Source organism: Lycorma delicatula, chromosome 1, assembly GCF_047948215.1.
Source record: "Lycorma delicatula isolate Av1 chromosome 1, ASM4794821v1, whole genome shotgun sequence".
Lineage (NCBI taxonomy): Eukaryota > Metazoa > Arthropoda > Insecta > Hemiptera > Fulgoridae > Lycorma > Lycorma delicatula.
The window spans coordinates 378,414,672-378,433,504 of NC_134455.1; the positions used below are offsets into that span (position 1 = coordinate 378,414,672).

Here is an 18,833-nt window from a genome sequence, read left to right on the forward strand (position 1 = left end):
CTGTAACTGTGGGCGATGTGACTGCCTGTACCTGCTTCTCTGGTTACTTGATTAGAAAATATAAAATAATAAAAAACTGACTGCAACGGGAAACACAAGTAACTACACAGTGCGGGCAAAGCTTTTATAAGGATGATAGTGTGCGCATGTGCGTGTGTACGTGTGTATACAAAATAAGAAAACCTTAAAATAACACACATTGCCTTCATGTGAATATGTAAAAATATTTTTTACAACAATGATTGCAAATTTTCCCCATTTCTAACTATACCAAAAGAGATAATTACTAGATCTGGGCTTGCAAATACTCTCCAGATAAATATCTAAATACTATTTTTGAGTTTTTGAATTTCAATTTTTTAAGGGATGCAAGAGTGTATGGTGTGATGACTTAACCAACACAACTACTGCCACTGTAACTGTGTGTGATATGATTGCCTGTACCTGCTTCTGGTTACTTGATTAGAAAATATAAAATAATAAAAAACTGACTGCAATGAAAAACACAAGTAACTACATAGTGCGGGAAAAGCTGTGATAAGGATGATAGTGTGCGCACGTGCATGTGTATACAAAATAAGAAAACTATAAAATAACACACATTGCATTTTCAAATAAGTCAAAGTTGTAATAAAATTAACTTCATTTAAAAAGTAAAATTTCAAATTAATTAATTAAATAATAATTAAACTTTCAAATTATGTGATAATGGATTCCAGTTCCAAGGCTACATGATCTGAAAAGGTTAATTTATCTTACAATAAAATAGACTAAATGAGAAAAAGAATTTGTTGTCTTTTCTGAACTTTGTAAGATCATTTTTAATATAAAACACTATATACTTTTTTTATAGCCATTACAATATTTAAGTAAAAAAAAAAAAAAAAAACACCATCAATGACTAAAATTTTATTTTGTAATAATAAAATGTATTTATTTATTTGACGAAATTTTGATTGTAATTAGTGTAATTTATTTATTTTTTAAATTGATGTGATATGCAAACAATGGTTGTCCTTGCTAACATTGTTTAACTACGTTAGAAAAAAAAAACAATACCAACAAATCATCCAGCGAAACTAGAACTAGTTTAATATTTTGTAGACTTAAATAAAGTGTATTTATTATTAGTTTTACAATGGCCTTGGCCTATGAATGTGATTTTCCTCCCCCCAATCAAATTTTATTTATACCAATAATGATTCATTATATCAGTAGTTGTTAAACCAATAATACTCCTTACTATTTTGAATGATATGCTGTTTATTTGAGTACTCTTAATATTCCAATCAAATTTTATTTATACCAATAATGATTCATTATATCAGTAGTTGTTAAACCAATAATACTCCTTACTATTTTGAATGATATGCTGTTTATTTGAGTACTCTTAATATTCCATTCCAATCAAATTTACAATATATCTGAGAAGTCCACTTACCCCTAGACAAATAAATGTTGTGAACTTAGAACATATTCTGAACATCCAAATACATTTGTATTTGCAAATTATTAAGTAGATCTTTGTGTTCATCATCATCATCATGTTGAACTTCACACAGTTGTGCATCTTATGTCCTCTCTGAAATGTTGCAAAGCATCTCCGAAGTTATGGTTTCAAAGACTTCTTCTACACTGTCATGCAATTCTTCGTTTGTTACATATCAACATTGAAATATGAAGGCCTTGATTATTCCCAACAATGAATTGTCAGTTGTTGTAAAGTCAAGACATCATGGTGGCATTGCAATCCGGCTGTTGATGTTTGCAAATCACAACTGATCCAGAGGGCTGGAAATTTTTCATTTAGGAAACCTTACACTTGAAACGTAAAATGTGTTGGAACCCACCTTGTTAAATCAAAACATGTTTCATGATATCATTCTCTTGAAGTTGAGTTATTAACCATCTTTTCAATCACAATCATGACATATGGATTCCTTTCCAATTCTTGTACAAAATAGGGATTCTCCTTAGTCCAGAAAATCACTTGTCTGGCTCATAAACTGCTTATTCATCAGAAAATAACATTCTTGTTCAGGACAGCACATTATGAAAATTTTGATATCATGCTAATAAATCCCAACAGACTACAACACACTGTTTCATCCCTTCCATGTAACCAATGAATAGTTTATTCATAAAATTTGGCCAAAATACTTGTATCTTCTGATCAAGTATTGTCACTTTATGAGGTAGATTACCGTTAAGTGTTCACAAAATGTATTCATTATTTATGACATAACTTGCTCTTTGCATTGATATGTACCCAAACACACGTCACATTCCTCAACACTACAACTACATCCTCCTGCATCAACTGTGGTTTTCTAGCAGAAACAAGCGAGCGAGTGTTCTGTCTAAACTTCACAGCAGGGATACCAACAGTAAATAAATATTTCTTAGGAACCAAGTACTGCACAAATTTTCAAAATAGTAGCAACAAGTTAATTGCAGTGAAAGATATGGAAACATCTCAAATGTACTATATAAAGCAATTACTACAAGAGGTGGATCAAATGTAAATTACACTCTTGCCATGTTCTTGAACTGAAAGGGATATATTAATGTCTTGTGGTGGCAGCACTGGTTGTGTTATTGTCTTTACGCTCCACAGCAGCAAATCTGTACAACATTCAGTACAGGTGTACATGTGTATCGTTGTCATTATGGCGTGTCCTCTAGAGATTTCATCCAGCATAGAAGTGCGTTCAGTAATCCAATTTTTATGGGCAAAAAAATTACAATTGTTGTGAAATTCATCGCCAAATTGTTGAGGTGTACAGTGAGAATGCAATGTCATGCCTGATTATCACAGAATGGTACCAAACATTCAGAAACAAAAGAACAAATGTCAGTGACAAACTGTGTGCTGGGCGTTCTTCAACTGCAAACACGACGGGTAACGTGGAATGCATATATGAATATATATTACCATAAGATGTGTGAATGGAAACATAACAATTTGCAGCAGCCAAAAAAAAATTGAAAACATCCCCACATGTTCGAAAGGTTACTGACAGTCTTTTTCGTACCTGAGGGAATTATTTACAGTAAATTTGTGCCCCGAGGAGCAACAATCAGTGCCAAATCTTACTGTGAGACTAAAAAAATTGCATAAAGCCATTAAAGATCAAAGACCCGGCAGATTGAGCGATGGGGTTGTTTTTCTTCATGACAACGCTACTCCTCATTCAGCCTCATGTGACAAAGGTGTTACTGCAAAAATTGAAGTGGTAAGTGTGGTCTCATCCGCCTTACAGCCCTAACCTAGCACCCTGCGACTATCAACTGTTTGGTCCTCTCAAGTGAGACCTGGGAGGGTAGTGTTTCGCTAATGATGATGAACTTAAGGAAGCGGTTCTTAAATGATTGAAGGAAATTGGATAACATTTTTATGAGAGTGGAATTGAAATACTTGTCACAAGGTATGAAAAGTGTTTAGAAAACTTGGTGATTATGTTAAAAAATAGATAAAAATATATAATTTTTGTTCAATAAAAAAAAATTGTCTTATAAATATGTGTTTATTTCAAACAGAGGGTCTTACTTTCTCATCATCTCTCGTACATTTATCTGCCAAAATTTAACATAAAATTAATTTGGTAAACATTTTAACGTATTATATGTTGGCACAGACATAAAATTAACCTAAAAAGACTTATTCCCATGCCATACAAAAAGCATTAAACAATGTGTCTCATGGCTCTGCAATAACAATTATTGACATTATTTGGCTAATTAATTAACATTAAATAAAAATAAACACAAACAACAAAGACATTGTGATAAATATGCATGCAGCCTATACATTTACTAAGCATTATTGCTTTCATCAACTGCTGAATGTTGTAATACTGAAAATTGTACCCACACAGAAGTATAATTTGTTACTATTTCTTCTACTCTATCATTTCCCACTTTTCTTTATCAGAAAAATTCAACATAATCATACATATGACATATGAGATTAAAACATATGTTTAAATCTTATGAACTTTAAGTAGAACAACAAATAGTTGTAAGCAGGAATCATTACAACCAGTAATGCTAAAAACTAAGTTATACTCTATAGATCACTTCCATATGGACCATTACTAATCATTTCTTTGTTTGACAATCTTCAGAAAACCATTTTCTATAAATATTAATAAAAAACATATCACCTCTAATTTATATTAATAAGAAAAGTTTTACAGTCTTATTCACTTCTAAAGAAAGATTAGAAAATGTAGGAATTGGGTCTGCAAAAAGCAATCAGTAATAAATTGTTCTCATCCTGGACATAGATACATTGATTTCCTGAAAAAATGTTTTTAGGTGAATGCTCAGTTCAAAAAGAGTGTTTAACCACTTTTTTGAGTCAATTTAATTATCTTTTTTTGTAGTCTTTCTGTGGATACATGACTTATCCACAGAAAGACCCCTATCCCATACAATTTTTTTTATCCCAAGCAATTATGGATTTTGGCTAAATGCTTAACTGGATTCATGTTAGGGATCTTCAGAGGTACTGTAACCTTGACGTTTTTATGGATTACTACTGACCTATCCAAAAAGTTGTTTCCTATCTCGTTGTTGTAAAATAGTCCCATGTATTTATCAGCTAAGAGACCAGGATTCCTAACACTAATTACATATATGAAATTGTAAGAGTGGATTAAAATTAACAATCCATCACATCCTGCATAAATGCAAATTAACAAAAGCTACTTACTTGTACTTAGAGCTCTTTGTTGCATATTGATCCTTGCTACTTCTTGTGAAGTTGATGAACCAATAGACACCAATGATGATCGTGATTCAGAACGAGCCAGGGCTGCAACTTCTTGTTCATGTAATGACTGTGCTATTTTCTATTGTAAAAAAAATTAAATAAGTACAAACAAATAAGTACAAATCAATATAAATATAAAATTTAGAAATAATTCAAATAAAGTGAAACATTTCAATTAGAAAATGTTAAAAAATAAAACTAACAAACCTCCATCATTTCAAGCTTTTCAGGGTAAGCTAAATCACCAGGTGACGGTTTATATTGGGCAATATCAGTCTTCAAGTAAAGATGGGTTCTAAAAACTAGGCGCTCTTGAACATCCTGGAGAAGCTGTTCAGCAACTGAACCAAATGCCTCAAGTGCTGCTGCTATAAAAAAAAGAATAAAATATTTGAATTTAATCATAGTATTTATTTTGTTACAAATAAGATTAATAAGGCTTTTATTTGAAACAAGATTTTTAATGTAACATAAGCAATGCACTTTTTACTTCATTTAATAGTAAGAAAGCCAGCCTCCATGGTGCAAGTAGTAGCATCTCAGCCTTTCATTCAGAGGTCATGGGTTTGAGTCTCGATCAGGCATGGCATTTTCACAAGCTACAAAACATTCATCTCATCCTCTGAAGCAATACTTAACAGTGGTCTCAGAGGTTAAAAAAAAGTTTTAAACCAGTTAATCGATAATACAGGAGAAAACTTAATTAATTTGGAAATTATTTTTTACTAAAACTGAAAATTAATTACTTCAAGATAAAGAAATACCCTTTGTTAAAATATGTTTAAGTTGATCCACAAGTAATCCACTTAACATTTTATAATCAACTCCATATTCCTCAAAGACCCTGACAGTTTTTTACTTCATTTGCCAGCCTTTTCCACATCCATTCTTCTCTATAAGCAAACAGCTAGCCTGTTTTTTCTACCTTACGTATCAGTTTTATAACAAAATAGCAGTAATACAATATACTATAATAATATTTCTTGTAAAAAAAAAAGCTAAATGTTTGTTTACCAGACTTGTTAAAGAAATAAACAAGTATAATACATTCAAGCAAGTATAGTAAATACAATATATTATGCAGAATACAATATTTAAACAATAAAATATATGAATAACCTACTAGTAAGTATTAAACAAGTACAAAAAACACAAGATAAAAACTAATTTCATATAAAAGCCATCTTCACATGAAATAACTTTAAAAAATTGAAATTGATTAGCCTGAGCTAATCCTCTAAAAACTACACTTTATTTAGAGCAATAATATAAAATTAACTCAAAAATTAAGAATAACTATTTATACTTTATTTAGAGGATTAACCCAAAAATTAAAAACTAATAATTAATTTTAAACCTAAATATATATCATAAAAATAAAAATTGTAGTATTTTAATGACCAAACAAGAAACTAAAATTATAAAACCATTATCAATTAATATAATAATAAAGAAGAGATATAAATAATACATTATAACACAATCTACATATGACAAGTTTGTCAAAACTGTTAAATTAAGTTGATTTTCATAAATTTACAGATTCAACATGAAAGCTATAATTTCAACAAAAAAAAAAAAATAATAAAAAAAAATAAATAGAAATAGCTTAAAGAAATCCTTTAAGAAACCTTAATTTGGAGCACTTACGTAAAAAAAAACCAAAACATTAAAATTAATATATTTAGTTAAAAAAAGAAGACATTTATTTACAATAAAATTTGGTAATACATTAAGACTACAAGACTACATAACCACATACAACCTACATGTCCAACATATACTACTAACTACATAACCGACATAAAACTAGATTCAACTACATAAAAATACTCCAGATGGCAACAAATAAAACAAACAAAATATCAATAATCAGATCTACTGTTGTAAAAATCACCAAATGAAAACTTACAGAACCAACCTTATTAAGTAAACAAATTATATAAAAATGAACTAACCTAACTAGATTGTTATGGAAAAATAACTGTCTTAATGTAGAACTCGTTCCCAAATAAATACGACAGTTATTTTTTTTTCAAGGTCCGATCGGTCATGAAATTAAAACCACAGTGAAAAAAAAAACTTTTTATTTGTAAGTACTTACATAGTTACGCTATTTCTCTACATAGTCGCCACTCTGATTTAGACATTTGTCGTAGCGTGGTACCAACTTTCCAATACCCTCGTCATAGAACGGAGCCGCCTGTGTTTTCAGCCATGTTTCTATGCTGGTCTGCAGCTTGATGTCTGTGCCAAAATGTTGTCCTCCTAACCAGCGTTTTATGTGAGCAAAGAGGTGAAAATTAGATGGAGCCAAGTCCGGGCTGTATGGTGGGTGATCAAACACTTCCCAACAAAAACGCTGCAGGAGCTTCTTTGTTACAGCTGCAGTGTGCGGCCGAGCATTGTCATGGAGAAAGACAATGCCTGATGATAACATTCCTCTCCACTTATTCTGAATTGCCCTTCGTAGACGTTGAAGAGTCACACAGTATGAGGCTGCAGTGATGGTCGTGCCACGTTCCATGAATTCCACCAAGAGAACTCCATTCCGGTCCCAGAACATAGTAGCCATACAATTTCTGTTGGAAAAGGTTCGCTTGAACTTCTTTGGTTTATTGGGAGAATGAGAATGCACCTGCTGTTTGGATTGTTCTTTTGTTTCTTCAGTTTCGAAATGAACCCACGTCTCGTCCCATGTGACAATTTTGTTAAAAAAATCTTCTCCTTCATTGTGGTAGTGCTGGAGAAACGTTAGGGAGGCGTCCATTCTCATTGTTTTGTGATGGCCGGACAGCATCTTGGGAACCCATCTCGCACACAGTTTGCGGTACGGAAGTCTATCACTCACAATGGTGTAGAGAACTGACCTTGAAATTTTAGGAATCGAATCATTCAATACAGAAATTGTGAACCGACGATTTTCTCGAATTACCTCATCCACTCGTTCAACGAGATCATCAGTTGACACTCGCTTCCTTCCCTGACCGCCTGCATCATGAACATCTGCACGTCCTGCTTTTAAGTTCCTGCACCATTGTTGCACTTTGCTGTCACTCATTGAAGTTTCACCGTACACATTACTTATTCGTCTTTGAATTTCAGCTGCATTACACCCCTCAGCCTGAAGAAATTGAATTACCGCACGCACTTCACACTTGGCGGAAGATGCTATTGTTGTAGACATGTTTATGTGCTAATTGCGTGTTCAGAACTAAATGAAGTGATGCGGCGTGATTGAAGGCCATACTAGAGGTGATGCGCAACACATATGCGCAAAGGTTCATCTGATTTTTGCGTGGGTTTTTATTTTGCAACCTATCAGACCTTGAAAAAAAATAACCCTCGTAATTAAATTAACTTCAATTAAACCAGATTTAAGTAAATTAGTAATTATAAAATTAATGAGCCAAAAAATGTTTACTATTTAATAATAAAATAACATTGTTAAATACAATAATAAAATATTATTATTATTATTATTAACAAAAATAGGAATTAAAAAATAATTAAATAAAGAAATAAGAAAATAAATTTGTTATAATTTAACCTAAATACCAAACTTGTATTATGAGTAAATATGAACTTAAATAAAATTATAGATTTAACAGAAAAGCTCTAAACTTTTAGCATATTCAGGAAATGAAACTAAATATATTTCAGTCTCTGAGTAATTCATACTAATAAATCATTTTTAAATTTAATAAGCACATTAAAGAATTGAAGAGGAAAGAATCAACATATGTAGTCCTAAAATGAAAAACATCTAGCAGATGATAAGGAAATGGGGAATATCATGCTCAACATACACACAAGACAAACATTATCACAGTAAAAATTATAAATCAGGTCAATCATTAATAACTATTCTAATCCTTTTATCAGGTAACCTACTTCGGCACGCTCAATATAATTCTTGAAACTCCTAGAAAACCTAGAATGTTTACATTTTTGTAACAGCAACTGAACATTGAACAATGTCTTGCTTTTTCATTAATTTTAGTATAGTTCTATGTAAAACTATGATAATTTGCTGTGATTTTAATTCTTAATAAGAATAAATATATTTCAACATACTATGTTAATAAGAGTGTTTATTCAGTCAACTTTTTTTATTTATTTATTTATTTTTTGTGGAAAGGCTTACATTCAAGATAAAGGCATTCAAGTAACTCTTTATCTCATTATAAGATTCAAAAGGAGAGATAATAAGCTTTCTCACAAGGTAAGTATAATAAGTATACACTTCCTCAATATTGTACTACTAATTTTTAAGAAAAAAAAAATGCCTGGCATTCTTCTGAAGGAAAGTGTTTAGTGGCCCAGCAATCAAAATGTTAATAGTAATACACTTTTAATTAAAATAACTTTTTTTTTTAAATTACTCATTAGCAAGATAAATAACAAAAAAGCACATTACTCTGCAGTACAAACTTCATTCAAAGTTTAATTACAAACTAAAAAATAATTTAGCCACACAAAATTGTTAAAAAACAAAGAACACTAACATGACTTGTAACTGTAAACATGAATGTTACACACCAATAACATTCCTTTGTTAAGTATAACAGAAATGCCTTATATACAACACTGGATTTTAATTTTAGTTCTGATACATACTAAAAAGTAGTATTAAATAGTTGGCAATAATCTCACTTTCCTTTCCCACTGACTATTTGTGCAATATATTATTTGAAAACGAATGAACTGATTAACTGTGCCCCAAGGTCATTTAATTTTGTCTTTCAATATGTTGTTAGGACATTGCATTTGTCCACTGTGGATTCTACAAGATGCAAGATCTACAATACTTGGAGCTTGCACTATTGTTTGCCAATGGAATTTAAAATTTAATTTTTAAATTCTATATTTATTTAAAACCTTTTTATTAATATATACTTATCTTATATTTTTAAGAGTTAAAATATTTAATTTATAAAATATTATTTATTATAGTAATTAATAAATGAAATTTATATCAAATTAATAATAAATACATCACTCAATTAAAAAAATTAAGCATTTGATACATAAATTAAAATTATTAGCTTTCAACAATAATTTGCAAGCATTTTTATAATTACTGTTGCTGGCACCTGTTGCAATGGCAGATTTGTTGGTGTAACCATGCTTATTATTGACAGTGCTGGGATTGCCCAGAAAGAAATCCCAGGTGAGACTCCATGAAATGAATTTTTAGGGACATATTAAACCACAATGTATGTGTTTATGTGTATGTGTGTGTGTGTGGGCATGTGCATGCGTGTGTGTAATAATTCATCCACAATATCACATTAGTAGAGGATTTATGATTTTTCTACAGAGTTTTGCACAACACTTTAAATGATCTCCACATTGACTTTTCATCATGGCTTAACAATTTTTTGAATTGTCCATTTCTAACCAAAGTTCTTATTTGGGGAGGCTCACTACAACTTTTCTTTCAAATAATGAAAGAATTATTTTTATCCATTACCTAACAAAGTTTTGAAAAGCTCTAGTTTTATATGGAATGGAGTAAAAGAGTCATTTCAGAGTTAACTACAGGGTACAAAATTTTCTACCCAGGTGTAAGTGCTTCATATTTTGCCCATTTGTTCCTGAAATAATGATTTTTCTTGACCCTACGTCCCTAATTGCACAAAAAGCATTAAAATTTAGCGCAACCAAGCTACAGATTATAATAAAGCAATAACCTTTAAATTGCAACATATAGTCCAATGGTGCTTGCGCTGAATTTTTTCTAACAGGATTTTCATATTTTCAAATGTTACATAAGTACATAAGTTAATGGCATAGAAGGAAATCTGTTGTCATTGTGCAAAAGGACAGCCTTAAAAACTAGTTTTCAAAGAATCAATGAACAGTCTCCATTCTGTAGTTACGTTCATGATGAAGTGCATCCATGACAATACAAATATCGTTGACAGTTCATGAAACTATTTTCTTCAGAATATAAATCTTAAAACGTTTTATAATAATTACAAAAAAACACACTTTAGTGTCAGTAAGAAGAAGATTCCAGCCTTTCAGCCTAGATTCCAAAAACTTGGCTTTTTTTCAACAAGTTCAAATACTGATCATGGTTGTTTAATTTAGGCTGAATTATCAGATGAGGTTTATGGGAACAGAATTCTGCTTCAAAACTAAGATCATCTTTTTCCTCATGTCGAACTTCAGTGGCTACCTAATATTCAGATTCATCTTCTGAGTTAGATGTGTTTGGGGATGTGGTTCAGTTAAGTCCTCACCATGAGGTAATGGAGTTATAGCAGGCAGTAAATTCAGGTACTACACTGGGTTTTGTTTTACTACTTATTCCTTTATCTTTGTAATACAGAACTAACAGTCTAACAAATGGTCTTGTGATTTACACCATCAGTATGGGAAAGCTCATATGCTGATTACCCCTAGCCCAGTCTATCAGCCATTTTTTCACACAGCTTGAGCAGTAGATCAGAGGGGCCCAGTTCTTATCTTGATCTCAAGCTTTACAACTAAAATATAAATCGTAACATTTTTTAACAAGTCAAGTGAAATTCTGTTCTTTAAACACCAAATCCCCATATATGTAATAGAAATTTTCCAGATTTATGTACTTCCTTTTCATATTTATTCACTAAAGCACACTCGACACAGTAAATTTAAATCACAGAATAAAATGAAACCAAAATTAGTGCATTCACACCAAATGTTTATACAATACTGGTGTATTATATGTATTACTCAGAAAACTGCTTTGTGCTGACATGTCAGGACCTAAAGAAAACGAATCATCACGCATATACAGCTTTTGCCTTCGTTATGTTATGTCATATCCCAACCTCTATTTGAAATCATTAAAAATATTCTTTTGTAAATATAAGTATCCCTAAAAAAATTTGTGGATTTCTGCAAAATCAATACATAAAAATGTTATCTCACAAATACTGTGGGTGATGGAAAAATTCTGCTTGTAGTTTTAAATTCAATATATAAAATTAGGAACAAAATGAAACTTTAATATGCCAAAAACTGCTTATTAGTGTAATTTATGCTTGTTAAAAACAGGTCCATATGATTTTCAAAAACCTGAATTAGTCACTATTCTGATTACCCATTTTTGGGCTTGAAAACCCTTTCCCATTCCACAAATACTCCCCATCAAACTATACTCATCTATTTTACCATACAATTATATTAAACGCCAGAACAGATTGAAGTAGAAATGGTAGGCTATTAACCCTATTTCAACAGTCGTAAATTGCACCAAATATTGCAAATGTTACTAAATTTTATATCTTTATTGATATAAAATATATACCAAATGTTTAAACAACTTTATGGTGATACAAAGAAGAAGGATATTCCAAGCCATCACACAACCAGCGATTTGATGATGAAGTACAATATTAATAAAAGGTCCATGAAGTTTGTATTTTGCTCTTTTTTTATAATTATTTTTCTTTATTCTTTTTTCATTTGTTGCATTTTTGAGTCATATAGTAGTATAACTCATGTGAATACAGATCTCACGGCTAAAAGTTTATATTATATGCTTTTACTAAACTGAACTAAAATAATTTTACAGTCACAATTTAAAGTCATGTTATCTAAAGAGAAACTGTTTATTTTTTAGTTTCATTGTACTTGTATTTGTAGAAAGAGGGTTAAATGTGATTTTTTTTTATTCAAAATATTGATTTTCAGTGACTTTAACATTAAGACCAATTTTTATTTAGAACAATATTGATAACTAACTCATCCCACATCTTCATGTCCGCCTATTCTTCATTTTATTCTAACATACAAATTTAAATATGAAATAAAGTTTTTGTATGATTATTCCCAAAAAAAAAAATAATTTTAATAATCAAAATAATGTAGAACTTACGACTGTTGTGAACATGTTCTTGAAGCATTTCAACATGTAATATTGAACATAATTCCGCTAATGTTTCTAAATGTTTCATATGAATAACCATTGGTCGTAGCTTATCATAAAGGCTCATACATATAGACTCCAAATATTTTCTGTCAAAGATACAAAATACCATAATTACAATTACTTAAACTTAAATTGTTTAAAACTAAACTCACAGTAGTGAGTAATGTATAACTCATTTCAGTTTGGATGTACATTTCAGTTTGTTAAACTATCTTTATCAATAAATTAAAAAAATTAATAAAAACAAATATTAATCAGAAAATAATCAAATAAACAAAGGTAATAAATAAACAGAAATAATCACTTGCACGCTATTACCAAAACTCTGATGTGGACACCACACAACTTCCTTGTATGTCTATTAAATTACATATACACAGTTTTTTAAAATGCAATGTATATAAAATTTTATTTCATTAATAACTTCTGATATTTTTTCATACTTTTTTTTTATTGTTATTATTATTTATTGTAAATATTTTTTTACAATCAGAGGTTAATAATTATTAATAAAAGAAAATTTTAAATTAGAAAAAAAAAGTTAAAACAAAAATAGATGAAGTCGGATTTGAACCAATGTGCCTTCCCCTTATATGATCCAAATATTTCATTAATAAAAATTTTATTTGGCTATAATTCTGGAACCACTAAAAATAAGTACCATCTTATGATATATTGTTGAACAGCTCTCAATGAGGGCTTATTACTGCAGTTAAGAAAAAGTGCAAAATCCAATTTTTTTGGATTTTGGTCTTTTTGACACTTTGGCTCCAGTCAATTGCAATCAAAAGGGGAGGTGCACAACTAGATGTTACAACAGTTCTAAATCCAAAATTTCAACATCCTACAGCTAATCGTTTTTGAGTTATGCGAGATACATATATACATATGTACAGATGTCATGCCAAAACTACTCAAAATAGATTCAAGGATAGTCAAAATAAATATTTTTGTTGAAATCTGAAAACCGAAATTTTTCACGATCACAATATTTCCTTTACTACATACAAGGCAAAGTAAAAATGTTCTATCTGTAATAAATAAAATCGCAAAAGAAAAAAATGAAAATTTAAAAAATCACTATGAACAGTCTAAAAGAATGAGGTGCTAACAATATAATTTACACCATTTAAATTCTCTATCTGGACTTGTTTGATTCTATTTATATCAGATGATCGAAGAAATGGAACACAATGTCTATACTTCATACATACATACATATATACATCATACACAAATTCCTGTATGATAACTTCTATTTTTAGAAAAATGTTGTCAATAATTACAGCAATAACAGTAATGCTAAGAGAAAATCTTATAATCACTCACTCATCTGTTAGGTAGCCATTAAGTTTCAAGCTATCAGTGATTTCTTTCACATAGTTTTGAAGTACCTTAGTTACAGAGGCATATTTAAATTCTTAATCCTATGTGAAATATGAAATAAATCCTTCATGAAGATTTCTTGTCTTTTTTACATATAAAACCGATAAAAAAATGTAATATCAGATTTTAAAAATATTTTTCTAGAAGGAACTGTTATAGATTGTGTCTCACATCAAAATGTTTTTACTGAATAAAGTTTATTACAGATCTGGCAATCATGAGCAAATTTTTCTAGAAAATTGCTTAGGAGACTAATTTGCAAGATAACAGATACATGTAAGTGTTCAAAAAGCGACAAACTGTTAAGAACTCCAAAGCTTTATCCACACAACATATTCATATAATTCCACATTACAAAAATTAGACAATAAAAAGTTTACTGTAGTACTGCTGGTAGTTTACCAGTTTCATAAGAAACAATAAGACTAGGATAAAATTTAATATCTAGGCAAATACAACTGAAAGCTTGCGTGTATTACACGAGTAACTACTTAACTCTGTGAAATCATCTTTGACATACTTCATCTTAAGAAGTTATCAGCGTTATCAAGAAATTATGATGAACATCATAACATTACTAGAGCCTGATGAAATGTTCCTTTTATGAAACAAGATGGAACTTCTCAAGTAAGTGTTAAGTTTTTTTAATGTAGCAAACTTAACAGTACCAAACAGTCTTAACAAGTACTAAAGATAAAACCTGTTAAGAGCATAGATCTATAAATTAATCTGTAAAGACAATGATTTTATTTTAGGATGGAGTAAAAAAAAAACAACTGAAACTAAACGTAGGATCATTTTGCTATTATAACAGTAAAAAATCACAGAAATCAGACACAGCCCAGAATTGCTTGATAACTGGTTACAGAATAAATTTATTAGAAGTGCGTACAGTCAGATAGTAAAACAAGAAGTTTTATATGGAACTTTAAAGCATTTGAGGGATAGTATATAGAAAAAGGGACCTGGGCTGTAAGAAAACTGGAATGTAACATTGCACTATGACAACTCGCCAGCTTATACACTTTTCTTATTCACCATTATCAGGCAAATGTGAACAACCATAATTTAAGATAAAATTCAAAGGATATAATTCTCAAACAATAAACTAGATTGAGGAAAATATGATACAACAGCTACACACCGTCTCAAAAATGCATTCAAGGAAACATTCTCAAAATGGAAGAAACGTTGAAAGCGGTTTATTGCCAGCAATAGAGGACAACTTTGAAAGGGTCAAGCTATATAAACTTGTAAATACATTAATAAGATTAATGTAACTTTAAGATTTTCTTAAAGTTGTGTAATAACGTTTTTAATACATGTTAAATAACAGCTTCATTATAAACAAAGTTATTAAAAGAGAGAAATGTTTGTTATGTAATCTTAAACACATTTTAGCAGTGCTGAGTAAAACACTAGTCTTAATTGTAATGCCATATAATAATAAATACAGACTGCAATGAAGATGAAGATGATTTATATATATAAAACTTTCTAAATAAGCATACTAATAATATACTAAGCATTTCCTTATTCAATGTATCATGTAATATTGTTAGGATAAAAATGATTAAAATACAGTATGAACATTACCTGTTAAAAATTCAATTATGGAGTTATATGTTCTCTTTTTAAAATTTTTAAACTGAAAAATAAACAGATAAGGAATACTATTTTCTATAAATTCCAACTTTCTTTCTCAAAATGTCTAAAAACGCAATAGCATGCTAAAGGAAACCTATATGCATCAAAAACTATCTTACAATAAAAAGTTAACCTTCATTTAGCACCATATCACAAAAATTTGTTTCAATGAACATTATATAATAACAAGGAAAATAAAAATTGATGTTTTAAAAACTGTTCACATTATTTTTAAGATAAAATACCTAACAGCCACATGTTATTAAAGGAAACATAGAATCCATTATAGTAATTACTAACGTAAAAAGTGGAGAAGACTGTGTAAAAAACTGGTGAAATAAACGCAGTTCATCATGGGAAACATGTATTAAAAAGGCACAAGCAGATCGAGTGAATGAACAATAATCATTATTACGATCAGCTGCTAATTCAGCAATATTCTGTTCAACACTTGGTCCAATTAACTGTTGGCGTTGATCAAGGTAACATTGGTGAAATTCTGCTAGAAGACTTTCATACCTATTAAAAACAAAATATACATTTTAATAAATTTTATGTCTGAGGTTTACATAATGAATGCTTTTATAAATAAATAATAATTTTATAAATAAAATATCACAAAACAAACCACACAAGCAAAATTATTACACACCTTCTATATAAAGTTTTTGAATTAAGGATTTTAAAAAACTGAAATGACTTATTTGATCTTTGGTTAATTAGTTCTTGCAAATTTTAGTAAATTGCTACATAATGTGTATTTATAATAAAAGTATGAAAATTTCTTCAGTTTTGCTTGTCACTAAAATCATAATTACAAATGAAGATTGAAATTACTGTTAGTGAGGTGTATGAGAGGTAATCAGAAAGTAAACATCATTCATTCAAACATCTCTGATGCTGTGCTGAAGTCATCATTTCATCCATGTTGACTTCCCTCGTGTTTAACAAATTACAAACATCTTTACATCACATTCTGTTCACTTACATTCAAGTAAATCAGGAAGTCCATCAACCTAAAACATATTTTATTGTATACATTTCTATATGCAAAAATAAGAACAACCAGCTGAAATTACCAGATATGTGAAGTATCTAAGGTCAAAATGAACTGATGGTTCACAATTTCATTCTTTGTTCTTTCTTTTCTTATCATTTCAAGACCCACTGAAATTGTACAAAACTTGTACATCTCAAAGATGATGACAAGAAAGTGCACAATTGGCTTTATCAGGCAGCTTTATTTAACAATTATACTGGCGGTAAATGTTGGTACCCAGATACAATAAATAATTCTGTAATAGTGGAAGATATAAGGAAAAACAGTTTAGATTTAATTTAACTTAGAATTCAATTTAGAAAAAGTTACAGCTAATGACATAATTTTATTTACAGTACTTAATTTTTAAACATGTCCTTGATATATTTATTTTGACTTTATGGCTTCAATATTTAATTTAGAACAATTTTTTATGGAACCGTTACTGATATGAAAGTTAGGTGTTTCAATATTTTTCAGAAACAGAGTGTTCAAAATAGGATTCAACATCCTCTCCTCATTAAAAAAATTACTTTTTGTAAAGATCATGAATGAAAATCATAGTGATAGTGTTTTCCAATACTGAAGGAATTCCTTCATTAGAAACTTGTTACTCAAGGAGTTATGGCAGGAAAAGGTTCTATGAACAGGTACTAATAAAAAGACCGTGAAATCAAATTTATAACATGAGATATGAAATATTTGATTCTACAAATCTGTTGTCATTGCATGACAATTCAGCAGCACATTTTGTTGTAACTACTAGCAACTTTTCTGGCAAAGAAAGAAAAACGTATTACAATCATCAAAAACCTACTCTCCAGATTTGGCCTCTCAGCAGATTATTTTGCTCCTTAAAATTAAAAGAACCATGAAAGGAATGCAAAATGGAACAACAGAGGAAATTCAGACTACAGAAAGAAAACATGTTAAAAACAGTATCATTAGAGTTTCCTAAACTTATATCTTACATGTCAACATTATTTGATCGTCAAAGGGGGATTATTTTATCACAGGTATTATTTTTTCATCAGTCTTATTGTTTAATAAGTACATTGCAAATATGTTTGATCTTTTTTGTTCAAAATACATTAACACAGATAAACGTTACTACTATATGGGCAATACACCCATAATGGAAGTAAAAACCAAATTTTAAATATACTATTACTATACCATTATACATTTTTACAAGTTTTGTAAAAGTATCAATAAATTTTTCAAGAAAAATTTAACAATCCATTTATCAAATTTGATTACTTATAACTTGGGATATATTAATCAGAATTTTATTTCAACTACATCAAATGTTTCACTGAACTGTAAATGTTGTCTTTATACACAGTCCATCCCACAGAAAAGGTGACTGATTTTATATTCACGTAACTACTAATGCAATCTGTGAACAGATACATGAATTAACTAGCGTGGCATTCCGACTACCTTCTGTTTTAAATTTAATAGTGCTGGCATTACAGACTGCTCGTAATAACCAAAACTTTAACAGCATCTTTTGAACTTCGGTCGTGAAAGGAGCAATGAAGCAACGTTCAAACACTAAGTTTTGTTTTAAACTGGGTAAAAGTGCCAGAAACACTTTTAAAATTATACAAATTGTTTATGGTAGTAAAGCAATGAATCGTAAAAATGTTTTTAAGTGGTATGCAAGGTTTCGTGATGGTAGAGAAAGCATTAAAGATGATCCATGTCCAGGAGCATCAATGACAGTTTGAGTAGAAGAAAATGTCTGAAATTCTTTGAAATGATCGTTGTGCATCTACCAGGTTAACTGAGGAGATCACTGGAGTTTCTAAAACAACTGTGCATCACATTCTAACTGAAAATTTGGGCTGAAAGAAGATGTGTTGTCGCTTTGTACCCCACTCACTCACGATCAAAAAGATTACAGAGTGGAACACTGCCGAGACATGAAAGAATCGGCTGCTAGGGATCCAGACTTTACGTCTTGCATTGTAACAGGTGATGAAACATGAGTGTTTTCATTGTTTCGACATGATTTCAGATATCCAGAGGGTTATGACTATGGTAGTGCAGGC

General features: G+C 30.1%; 1 protein-coding gene across 2 annotated transcripts in view; it reads right to left on the reverse strand.

Annotated features, from left to right (window-relative positions):
- The window catches only part of Cog3 (conserved oligomeric Golgi complex subunit 3), a 77,965-nt gene that overhangs the window by 22,790 nt on the left and 36,342 nt on the right, over positions 1-18,833 (reverse strand). For both annotated transcript variants that reach the window (XM_075353739.1, XM_075353737.1), the window contains exons 7-10: positions 16,038-16,256; positions 12,651-12,790; positions 4,985-5,145; positions 4,718-4,856 (exon numbers count right to left, since the gene is read on the reverse strand). In XM_075353739.1, the coding sequence (XP_075209854.1) occupies positions 4,718-4,856; positions 4,985-5,145; positions 12,651-12,790; positions 16,038-16,256 (659 nt within the window). The remainder of the gene's footprint in view (positions 1-4,717; positions 4,857-4,984; positions 5,146-12,650; positions 12,791-16,037; positions 16,257-18,833) is intronic.